We start from the raw sequence: 12531 nt of genomic DNA, 5'->3' as shown, positions 1-12531 counted from the left end.
TCACATACAAACTAGCATTGCCTTGTATTTGGAAAGAATACACAATGTGTTCCATGTATCATTACTTTGAAAAGCAGAAATAGACCTCACTCATATATTGTCACAAGTCTCCCTGAAGATTAAAAAGGACTTGACTTTGGAAGTGAGACCAGTAAAGATTATAGACTGAGGTGAAAAAAACTTAGAAGTAAAAAGATTCCTATGATGAAGGTATACTATGGAGAAGCTCTCAAATTAAAGAAGAAACTTGAGAAAGAGAATAAAAAATGAGGAAAAAGCATCCCTAATTATTTTCGGATGCAGGTATGAGGTTTAATTTTGAGGATGAAATTTTCTGTTAGGAAAAGAAAATGCAAAACCTTGGTTAAAATATTATGATATTAGTAAAATGCTATGAACTTAACCTAACGATCAAAAGAAACGAATAATAACGCATGCACATTAAATGACTGGAGATAAAGATTTATGAATTTAAATATTAAAGTATGATGAGACTTAAAAATAAACCGAAAAGGAATACCCAATAAAACAAGAAAAATAAAATAAAAATATACTTGAACTAAAGAATAAGGGCAGGATTGTAATTATGAGTATAGAAAAATATAAATAGAAACTTGGCTTCCAAAAGAAGTCAAGTTGGTGGGCTACTGTGGGAGAAAGAGAGAAGAATTTAAGCGAATTCATGGGAAATATTTACTAAAGTACACAAAAGAGAGATATCCAAAAGGATTAAAAAAGGATTTAGAAGGGATTTAGTAAGGAAATTGAAGTAAAAACAAGGGTTATTTGGTTAAAGGAGGCCTGTTTTGAAGAAGAAGAAGGGGAGGAAAATAAGTGAGTAGAAAACTTTTTTTTTTTTTGTTGTTCTTGTCTTTTTAATTTAGTGTGTTTAAGAAGTGAGGAACCTTGATTTGCTATGATTTTGAATTTCTAATGAAAATTTCATATGTTTTGCGTATGGAAATGTTGTGAAAATTGGGTTTGAATAGAAGAATGGTTGAATGAATATTGTTATGATACATTGAGTTTAGTAGAGATGAAAAAGAGGGTATATTGTTAATTGAATGAATCGAAGAAGAAAAACCTACTCTCTTCCTCAATGTGGGTTTCGGTCTAGGGGCGAGAAAGAGGAATTGAAATTGTCGGTATATTTGTTAAGCAAACCATGTGGAACTATATTAGTTAGATGCTAATTTGTAAGAAATTCATTTATAAAAAAATTTAATAAAAATAACAAAGTAAATATTTCATCTTTCAGGATTAAATATATTGATCTACATCTATTTCTTAATTTTTTCAATTACTCTTTTAGTTATTATTGATGGTTTTTTTTTATTTATATAAAAAGTTATCAATTTATTTAATTATATGTTTACATAAACTTTTTGATTTATACTTATGAATCTTTTTATGTAAAAAAAACATCAAAATAACATGCATACCTTTCATTAAAAAAAAAACATTACAACCCGCAATGGAGTAGCATGGATTAAATAGCTAGTGTGTGTTTAAAGTATATATATGTATATTAAATAATAAAATGATATTAAAATATGTATATATCATATATTCTACAGATATATCAATATAATATAAATATATATTTCGAGTTAGTTTTGGATCATGTTATATATATATATATATATTATCCATGAGGTAAGATAACTATTTCAAAAATACTCACCCATTAAAATAAAGTCAGAATCTATCAACTTTAAATTAAATTATCATCCTTATTATGATCACATCATGCTTTTAGCCTGATTTGAGATAAGATAGGATATGTTAGCTGTATTTTGCTGAAATTTTAAAATTTCGATGTGAGATTACAATAATGTGAGATTAGGCATCATCCTGTATGAGATTAAAATTTCAATGTGAAGCTTTCTGAAATTCGCCTTTTTTCTTCACAAGTACAATGTGAAGTAAAGGGTTCTTTGGTATCGGCACACGATTCAAATTTATTTGGTGTTGTAATAATTATTTTTTAAATATTTTTTAAAATTCATTTTTAATATTAGCACTTCCAAATAATCTAAATACATTAAAAAAATTTCATTTTTTTCTTTTAAAAATGCTTTTAAAACACAAACAACTTATCATCCAATGTTTCTTCTAAAATTCATGATTAGGATAGAAATTGAATAAATAAAGATACAAAAACCCAATTGATAATGAATGATGAAACAATGGTGGTTTCAAGAAGTTACATAAAGAACGCACGATGAATGATTGAAAGAGGTTGTCATATAACAAATGATTTGGAGCAGATTTGCTCAACTTGAAATTGATTTATCATGAAAACAACCAACCATTCCTCATCGGAAAAAATAAATAAAATAAATAAATAAACTGAGAAATGATCCAACGAAACTGATCGTGTTGAATTCCATACCCACAAAATTAGCAACAGCAAACATCACCCTCTCCATTCAATTGGGCAAACGATAAACAAGTAGCGGACTCCAAATCCAGAAAACTAGTCCCAAAATCCTGGCCCCTATTGGGCACCATGTCTCATATCATAGGGCAAGCAAGAAATTAGAGCAACTTTTAACCTTCTAGTGACAGTAGAGAAGAAAGCAAAGCTATGTTCAGACTTGTTTTTAAATATGAAAACAAAAGACTTCGACGACAGCTTCAACGCTTAACCAGTAATGTTTTTGTATTCCAGCATAAAAGAAACGAAAAGAAAAGGAAAAACCTGCCCATCAAACTCATCAAGCTTCATTGCATTTCTGTTTCATGAACTAGCTGGTGCACAAATAGCACAGCCAAAAAGAAAAACTAATATTCAAGTAACATGGCGACAGAGTGAAAGACGTTAACATTCCAGCAAAAAAGGAAAGGAAAAAGAAAAACCTGCCCAGCTTCATTGCATTTCTGTTTCATGAGCTAGATGTGCACTAACCAACAAATAAAAAATGAAAAAAACCCTAATATCTCAAGTAACAAAACCATAGGAGCATCACAACGATGGAGTGGAAGACATTAAACTTCATACATTTACGTAGAAAAATTATGTGCTGCACATCTTAGACAAGAAATTTATTCTTCAAAGTCAGAAGGCTAAGGACCAGCAACCTGAGATTCAGACACAATTGGAACAAAAAAGAATGACAAAACAAAATATACTCTGACGATGTCCATAACACCATGGCAGAGGCATAGGACATGATTTATTCTTCCACAACAACACCGATCTCACCTTTTTCCAGCAAGTCATAAAATGATCTCACTTTCCTCTGCTCGTTCCAGTGATGCATTTTCCAAAGACTACCAGCAGCCAAGCCAAGTGCAATCCCAATACAAATCTCCTTGACAACACTTGGTCCTTTTAAGGTCACATGAGCAACCCTACCGCCGGCCATTTCACTTTTCTGGTAACCTGCAAGCAACATTTTCTTTATTTTTAGCACCCACAAAAGAATTCAGGAAAAAATAGAAACATGTACAATTGCAATAGGCCAAAAAAGAAAATCCCTCAATAGTTATATCTATACATAGACTAAAACGGCTCCATTGCCCTTCACAAAAGAATAAGTATAATTGGCTGGCTACTCACTACCAAGAAAAAATACGAACTTTGTCCTTTTAGGAATAAAAATACAAGGAAAAAAAAAGGGATCAGAACAAGGCAAAGCAAAAATAAGTAATGCAGCCTGTAAACCAAATTACAAATTTAAACAATTCATAATCCGATCATTCATTTGTCATTTAACCCATCATCATCATCATCAAACAGATTAGTATCAGAGATCGCCTTTGACACGATCCTGTATAAGTTGCACGGAAAATCTTCAATTTGTTATAAGTTCACCGCCCCGCCCCATTTTCATGTCAGCAAAACTTGACACGAGTGGACAGACAAATTTCAACTTGCACACAATAAAAAGAGATCGCGTGAAATTAGAAGAAAAAAAAAATATGGAACCCTATTTAAATTAAATGATACAGTAGTTAACAGAGAGGAAGAGTTCGTTCCAAGATAGATGTAGATCAAGCAAGAGCGAGGGAGGGAGAAGCTAGGGTTTGCTGACCTGAACTTAAATGAACAGCTGAGAAGCTGATTACGGAGGTTCCACAGAAACGAGAGCCTAATTATGTTTGTGAATCTTCTCTAACACCGAGGGCGTTTGTTGGACAGGCCAAGGAATCGTTCGGAGCTTTTTTTTATTAAACCCGCCCGGGATTGACCTGGTAAATGGATCAGATTCTGAATCACACAGGTTAACTAATTTGAGTTAAGTTAACCTGAAAAAAAATATTTTTTTATTTTAATATTTTATATAAAAAATTAAAAAATATTCTATGTAAATATAGACTATATATAATTATCCTGAAAAAAAAATTAAGTAATATATATATATATATATATATATATATGTATATCATAAAAAAAATTAAAAAAATAATGAATTTAAAATGATATTATATATATAGCTATTTCACGTGAAAAAGTTAAAAAACATCTAATCTTTACTAGTAATCATGAATGAGGATGGCATGAAATGTTAGCATGATGACCCTTTCATTACCTGGATCTCTTAGTGATTAAAGAGTGTTTATGGTTTGGAACTTGGTGAATGAACACATAATGGTGACCTGGGGTTCAAGGATAAAAAGGTTGTCTTTTGTGTATGACAAGTTTAAGAGGATGAAAAGAGTGAAGGTAAAGATTTTTTTTTTTAACGGTGGTAGTTTTCTCTTTTCTCAAAGCAATTTTTTTTTTTTTAGTTTAATTTGGGTGTCCGGGCCAGCTTGCGCGCACCTCGACTAATCCCACGGGTCCTGAAATTAACGATCATGTAAGCCTCCAGTGGCCATCATGTGAGCAACCACAGGGCTCGAACCTAAGACCACAGAGGGAGCAAACCTCTTTGTCCCAAACTCTTACCACTGAGCCACCACCTAGATGGTTGCAATTTTACTTATCCTATAATGATAGAACATGTGGGTAAGGACCATAAGACACTTCCTCTCTGAAATTTGCCCTAACAACATCCTTAACCTAAAAATATAGCTCACTGGAATTAATGACCTACGGATACAACCTGAGGCTCCTTGCTATAATTCTTCAAAGACTATCTTTTTTGAAGTTCGATGGATCACATGTTTTTACAACAACTTGTTCTCCTAACGCTAGACTTTTCTTAGCTTCAATGGTTGAAGAATTATAAATGTTTGTGTATATGCTTTATAATTAATCAGTTGGTTATACGTGTTACTAACTTTATTTATATAAACATATTTATTTTTTAATAAAAGCTTTATTTATCTTTAATATTCATTAAATATTTGATTAATGAATCTAAAGTAAAGATAAAGTTATTGGGACAAAAATATTTTATAAAAGAAATTATAAAATTGTTATATATAGGATTCATATTTCATCAAAACATTATTTCTAATTGTTTTTAGTCAATGCTCTATTAAGATTGCAGATTAATTAGATTCGTTGAGATTGATACATATTATGTTCTTTTCTTTATTAAATGAAGCAATTGTTCTTATAAGCTAAGGTATTAGGGGTATCTAGAACTAATATGTAGATGTTTATCATATGACATGTATACTGAACTGAATCACATAAGAATTCCATATGGATAGATCACTTGTGTCTATGAAAATGATCATATGACGATTGTGTAACTAATCCTTAGACTTGAGATCACTAAGTTATCTTATAAAAGAAATGTTATGCTTTGATCCTACAACATATTGTCCTAATTAAGGGTAACAAACAGGTGAATATTAGGTATAACATGAACTATATAAAGATATTTGAGTAATCAAGAGAGGATTCATCACCGTAGGTGAATTAGAAAAAATGTTCAATATATTCTCAAATAATATTGATTGTTGCGCAAGGTGGAATGAGATTTGAAAAGAGTTTTAAATCTTATTCAAAGAATCAATTACTATAGTGTTGAGATCAAGGTTGTTAAAATCACGAGTTGACTCGTAAAATCATACGATTTTACAAGTCAACACATGTTAAATGTGTGAAATCACTTTGAAAACTCGAAAATTGTTAAAATCGAACTACAATCGAGATTTTAAAAACGATTTTACGATTTCAACTAAAGTATATATACTACACCAAATTTTTACCTCCAACCCTCCACATCAACACCAACCACCCATACAACATTTACCCTAGCCTTTCTTAATTTCTTTCTCTCAACCGTTCAACAATCAACCACCACCAACAACAACCCTTTTTTTTCCATCATCGATTACGTCCTCTTCCCCAGCCACTATGAGTTCCAGACAGTGGCGTCCTCTCCACCAACAATTATAAGTTATTATGTACTTTTGTTTATTTTTTTCTTCCCATCATGCACTAGCTAATGATCATTTTACATTATTGCTCTTTTTTTTCTTTTTAATTTATGAATTTCTTTCGAGTAATATACTTGTGTATTCAAGTATTTATTTTTTTTCTCTAGATTGAAAAGGGTCAATAGCCCTAGGCATGGAGTACTTGGTTTTTGGGATCAAGAAATGGTAGTAAGAAATGAGTGCCTAAAAAGGTGAAGACAATGCTATATATTGGCCACTGCACAATATCTTCATCCCCCCACCTTTCCAAGTATGCAATCTAACTATGGTTAGAATTGGATTGTTGCTTGCTAATCTTTCTTTAGACAATTATGTATGATGTGAAAAAAACAACACACAATTCTTGTTTCTCGTACATAATTCAAGCTCTAGACTAAAGTTACTACAATTCTTATTCTTTGTTATTTTATGAGTCAGGCGTAACCACCTTAGCACACTAGTAGATTATTTGTTTTAAGTTTGTTAATTATTAGTTAATGAAAATTTATGGACATGAATAATTATATTGTATTTTTAAGTTACTTAAATTATGCATAAATTTTTATTTGAACCATGCATTATAAGGTGCTTGAATTATGTACGAGTTTTTATTTGAACCTTATATTTTAAGATACTTGAACTATGTATGAAAAAAAAATTCTTATAATTTTATAATTTTATGTACGAGTTTTTATTTGAACCTTATTACGATCCGTTTTTACAATCCGAGTTTATATTACATTTTTCATGTTGTGTCAAAAATGCGATTTTGACAACCTTGGTTGAGAATAAACATGATTTGATAGAGTAGACACATTTCATGCTATATATCTAAATCAAGACATTGTTGATGAAGGATAATAATTACACTGAGAACTTGGTCATTGAAAGGTTATGTCAAACCAATTATGACTTTTCTAATATTTAGAGGATCATAACACATTGTTAGATGTTATATTTAATCTTTAAATATAAATTAATCGATGAATTGAAAATAAATTATTATTTTTTAATTTTTTTAATCCTATTTTATTTAGAACTATAATTTAAATTTGGACTAACTTATTAAGGAACTTAGTAGGTCACATACATAAGAATCATTGGTCAGTAATTAAATTGGATAATTAATCAAGTGTGACTTAATTATAAATAAATTTTAGAAATTAAAGACTAGAATGTGATTTTTACATGGAATTACAATTCTAGACCTAGAAAAATCAAGTAGAGACTTTGCTAAATAAATTTCTAAAATTATCCTAAAATAATTTATTGGATATTATTTAGGGAAAAATTTATATTTTTCCATTTATTAGGGTTTTCATGTTTTCTTATGAATAGAATGTTGTGCCTCTTATTTTCTGTACAGTATAACAATACACAAAACACCTAAAAAATACAAAAGAAAATAATAAGCACTCAAAGGCATATTATTTTTTCTCTCCTAAAAAGGTTTAAGATATTTATCACTAATGGTTCGTGTGGATTACCATTAGAGGCTGGATACTTAGATGACTTATAATTTGCGATAACTCAACCTTAAAACAATTATTCAAAGTAAAAAAGAACATCCGATCTTGAGGTAATCTCTATACAAACCCTAAATAATTCTAGATCTATCTAAAAAAATCCTTACGACCCTCGGAAAAAATTTAAATTTATTGTTTTCATTACGTGAATGTATTTTAAGAAACCTAACAGTTGTATCAAAGCCTTTGTTAGAAAATTAGAGTTGTTGATTCTATATTTTGATTGTTACTGGCATTAATTGTGAATTAATTTTATGTGCAAAATAATTATTCCAAAAATTAATTTTTATCTCCTAATTTCTTTCATGAAAAAGGTATTGTTCCGGCTAGATATGGCTAGATTTTTTCATACCTGGCCATTAAATAAAAATAAAGGTGTTAAATGCTTATATGGACGTATTTAGTGGTGCAGCGACAACCATTATTGTTGCTGCTATGGTAGCCTCTGATATGGGTAGTCCCCCCATGCCGACAACAACTGTTGCTGCTTAGGAAGAAGATAAAGGCAGAATTGTAATTTTACCCCATAGCAAAATGTTAGGTTTTGGGGAAAATTGATGAATTTGCCCCTACACCTTACAACTTTTTACAATAGGGTTTCTAAATTTATTTCTTATTAAAATATGATACATGAGATAGAATTACGATTATGTCTCTCCATATATAAAATATTAATTTTATATTTTAAAACTAAAACCTAAATTAAATTAATTATATAATTAATTTTCCTATTAGGATTAGGATTGAATTAAATTCAATATTTTTTTGTAATATCATAATAGGATTAGGATCTAATTAAAAATAAATATTTAAGAAAAATAATTTTTCTAATTGAAGAGAGTTTTGAAACTAGAAAGTTTTATGTAATAGATCCTAAAATAGTTTAGGTTGTTAATACAAATTTTAATATGATTAATTTTCTTATTGAATTTTAAATATTATTTTTAAAGAAATATTTTATTAAAAAAAATTTATTATGTTTTTGAAATTATTAAATTAGATTTGATTTAATATTTCTAAGTGTTAAAAATATTATTTTAAAATTACATATAAAGTTAATAATTATAATTGAAGCATGAAATGTATTTCTTTATGCATATTAAAGTATTATTATGCATGATGGATAATTATGAAAATTTAAAGACCAATGTGATTTTGTTTTTTAATGGTTGAATGATTGTAATATTAAATATGACATGCATGTCTTACATTTTCTCTATTTTTTTTCTAGGGTTGTAAAATTCTTTTCTCATCTAATTCCTCTTAAATTTAACTCGAGGTTTATTATTTAATTATATAAATGTTATGTAATTTTAAATTTTAAATATGAAATATTATTTTGTAATCCAAGACGAAGAAAGAACGGAGAAAAAGGCTACAACTATGGTGCTGACAAAGAACTTATGAAGATTTGTTGCAGCTACCTAGGTTTTAACCACTTAATTCTTTTTTATGGCTTGAGAGAGTTATCTTAGATCTGTCCATAATCATCTAATTAGAATGATATGTTAATGGTGTATGTTTATATATAATTTTTATGTATGATATATCACTAATGTCATGGAACGAGACTTAATTAAAATAATAAATCTCTCATTTATATGTTAACTACATGTTGAGAATATGATTTATTGCTTTCTAATTTTATATGTATAAAACTAGAGTTCTATTCATAGATATCTTGTTGAGCTACTCAAGGTTATCGTTAATCAAATATATTTAATGCTATAATATTAGGCCTTATTTAACTAACTTATATGATTTGGATGAGTTATTTATGATTATATAATATTAGAGGCAATAGTTAGGCGAAACATATATGATAAGTTTAGACAAAGAGTTGTCACCTAACTGATCTAAGAGTCACATAAAAATATGATTGATAAGCTATATTATATATTTAATTTAATTTAATTTAATTTATTTTTATTTGTTGAGTTACTTAAGTCGTGAAAATTAAATTGGATCCTAGTCTACTAGAAGATCTAAGTGAGGTTTCTCAAATTAATAGTAAGGGTTATTAAGTTGTAGGAAAATAATGGGAGGTCAAATTATGATTAAAGACTTTATCTAAATTTAGTTATAAATATTTATGTATGAAACCAATACTTGCTATCTTTACATGAATAGATTGATAGATTACCATGAGTAAAAATAAATATATTCATATGTAGCATATTTGATGCTAATAAATTATCTGAACCAAACTTCTTTGACTGATATCGAAATATGAGACTTGTTCTGAAACAAGAAACAAAGTTATATGTTCTTGAAAATCATATTTCTCTTATCCTTGATGACAACACTTATGATAAAGTTAGGACTAAATATCAACGTCATCTTAATGATGATTAGTAGGCTACATGTGTGATGTTAGTCAGCATGTCACTTGAACTTCAAACACAACTTAGGAATATGGAAGTCCATATAATAATCATGCATCTTAAAAAGTTGTTTGATGTGGCTAATAAGACTGCAAGGTGTGAGACCTTTAAGAAATTGTTTCAATGTAAATTGATAGAGAGTTCCTCGATAAACACTCATGTGTCGAGAATGATTGATAATTTTAGAAATTAGGCCAATTAGGCTTTGTTATAGACCATGAGTTAACAATTGACTCCATCTTGTAGTCTAAACATGGAATCCTACTTTGGGCATCAAGAAAGATATGGATATTTATAATTATTATGGAAAAGAAAAACATTAAAGAAAGATTTTACAAAGATTATCTTGCAACCATGAAGGCTAAAAAATCTTATTGAAGTTTCTGCTTCATGTGTGTTTATGATTGAATAAAGGTAAAATAGACCTATGAGTTGGTAAAGAAGCAAGGGTTGCTGCATTAATTTTACCAAGTGGGTTGATACTAAAACTTGATAATTTATATTTTGTTATAGAACTTTCTAGAAACATAGTATCCATTTTTGAATGGATTTAAATTTATTATTAGGAGCAAATGTTGTTCTTTCTATAATAATAATATTTATTATGGATCTATCACTTATAAAAATGTTTTGTATATACATGATCTTAAAATGTCCATGTTCAATATAAATAGCAAGAAGAACGAATTAGATAATCAATATCCAAATCATTTATGACATTGTAGACTATATCATATCAATGAAACGAGAATCACTGAGTTATATATAGAATAGTATTTAATCCTTTTGATTATGAATTATATGAAACTTGTAAAACTTGTTTAGTAGGTAAAATGATCAAAACACCCTTTATTTAAAAACTAAAAGATCTAATGAATTGTTAGGTTCAATATATACAAATATATATAAACCAAGAACAATTCATGCCAAAGATGGATATACATGTTTCATCATTGATAGCCATATTGGATATGGTCATGTGTATTTGATGAAAGTCTAAATAATTTAAAAGGTTCAAATAATTCATAAATAAAGTTGAAATATAAATTGGAAAGAATATTAAGATACTTTGATCAAATTAAGGTGGTGAATACTCAATCAAACATTTTCCAGATTATCTAAAAGAGAATAGGATTCTCCTCCAATAGAGTTTTTGAAAGGAAAAAAATGTACATTATTGGATATGGTGCAGTCTATGAATCTTTCAAACTCAAGGTTCACAATCTCTTAATTCTCAACATTTTTAACATATATATTTTCATATCAAGGGTATCTAGGCACCACCATCTACCACCTACCAACCATGTAGGCTTTTCATATCAAGCCATTAGACACCTTAACTAAGAAAAATGGATTAGATTGTTTGAACTAAGAGATGAACTAATTATCCAATACATAAGTCTTATTTCTAAGCTACTTGGATATTGTAGGACCTCATCAATATCAGCAAGTGATGCCTATTTCGAGTTGATGGAAAATGTAGATTGTTGGTCACTAGGCTTCAAAACACCATCAACACATGCATTTTGACTCTTTTTGTGGACCTTCCAACCTAGAATAAAAGACCAAATACATTTCCCAAACTCCCATTTATGACTATTTAGTAGCTTAGTAATTGGAAGAGAACTTTTTTCACCAGTAGATAATCCATAACAATATATCAATCATGGTCAGATCTTTTAAAAGCAAAATAATATAGCAGTTTCCGGCAATAAATCACTCGTGTAGTGTTTGGGATTGTAATTGGACCACAATTTTGAAATTTTTTGAATTCTTTATCTTCCAAATATTTTTTTGTGTTTTTGGATCGTTTTGATTTGTTTATGTCAAAAATAAATTTAAAAAAAATAAAAAAAACATTATTTTGATTCTTTTCCAAGCGAAAAACACTTTGAAAAACAATTTCTACCACAATCTCATACACGCTATAATCAAGTTCTTAATCTTATATCATTTCTTGTTCTATTGATCATTAATCAAACAAGTACATTGGTGTTCAATGTAAAGTTGCTACCCTAATATAAACAAGTTTGCATATAATTCTAAAGTACCAATAAGACCATTCATCCACTTATCTTTATGAAAATGAACCAAGTTGCCATTTCCTATAATCCAAATAAAGGCACACATAACAAACTGTCTTCCATAATAGCAAGGTGCTAAACGAGGCCCTAAACTACGTTACGGGTTCATATTATTTTTTTGCATAAAATGTTTAGGTGCTGTAAGCACTTTTTTTTTATTTTATAAAATCCAATCACCAAGGTAACAGTCCCGACCAACCAAATAATTTGGTT

The 12531-nt window shown here is 29.0% G+C and overlaps 1 protein-coding gene across 1 annotated transcript; it reads right to left on the bottom strand.

Moving 5' to 3' along the window:
* Positions 1 to 2977: 2977 nt before the first annotated feature.
* Positions 2978 to 4213, bottom strand: LOC18109686 (cytochrome c oxidase subunit 5C). The gene is made up of 2 exons (XM_006387911.3): positions 4041 to 4213; positions 2978 to 3388 (listed from the first exon to the last, which is right to left on the bottom strand). Exon 2 carries the CDS (start codon positions 3369 to 3371, stop codon positions 3180 to 3182), a length of 192 nt encoding a protein of 63 aa, XP_006387973.3. The 5' UTR covers positions 3372 to 3388; positions 4041 to 4213; the 3' UTR covers positions 2978 to 3179.
* Between the last annotated feature and the right edge of the window lie 8318 nt (positions 4214 to 12531).

The sequence above is a fragment of the Populus trichocarpa genome, chromosome 2, assembly GCF_000002775.5.
Source record: "Populus trichocarpa isolate Nisqually-1 chromosome 2, P.trichocarpa_v4.1, whole genome shotgun sequence".
NCBI classification, from domain to species: Eukaryota; Viridiplantae; Streptophyta; class Magnoliopsida; order Malpighiales; family Salicaceae; genus Populus; species Populus trichocarpa.
Note: the sequence above shows the minus strand (reverse complement) of the source record. Positions and strands in the feature narration are given on the sequence as shown.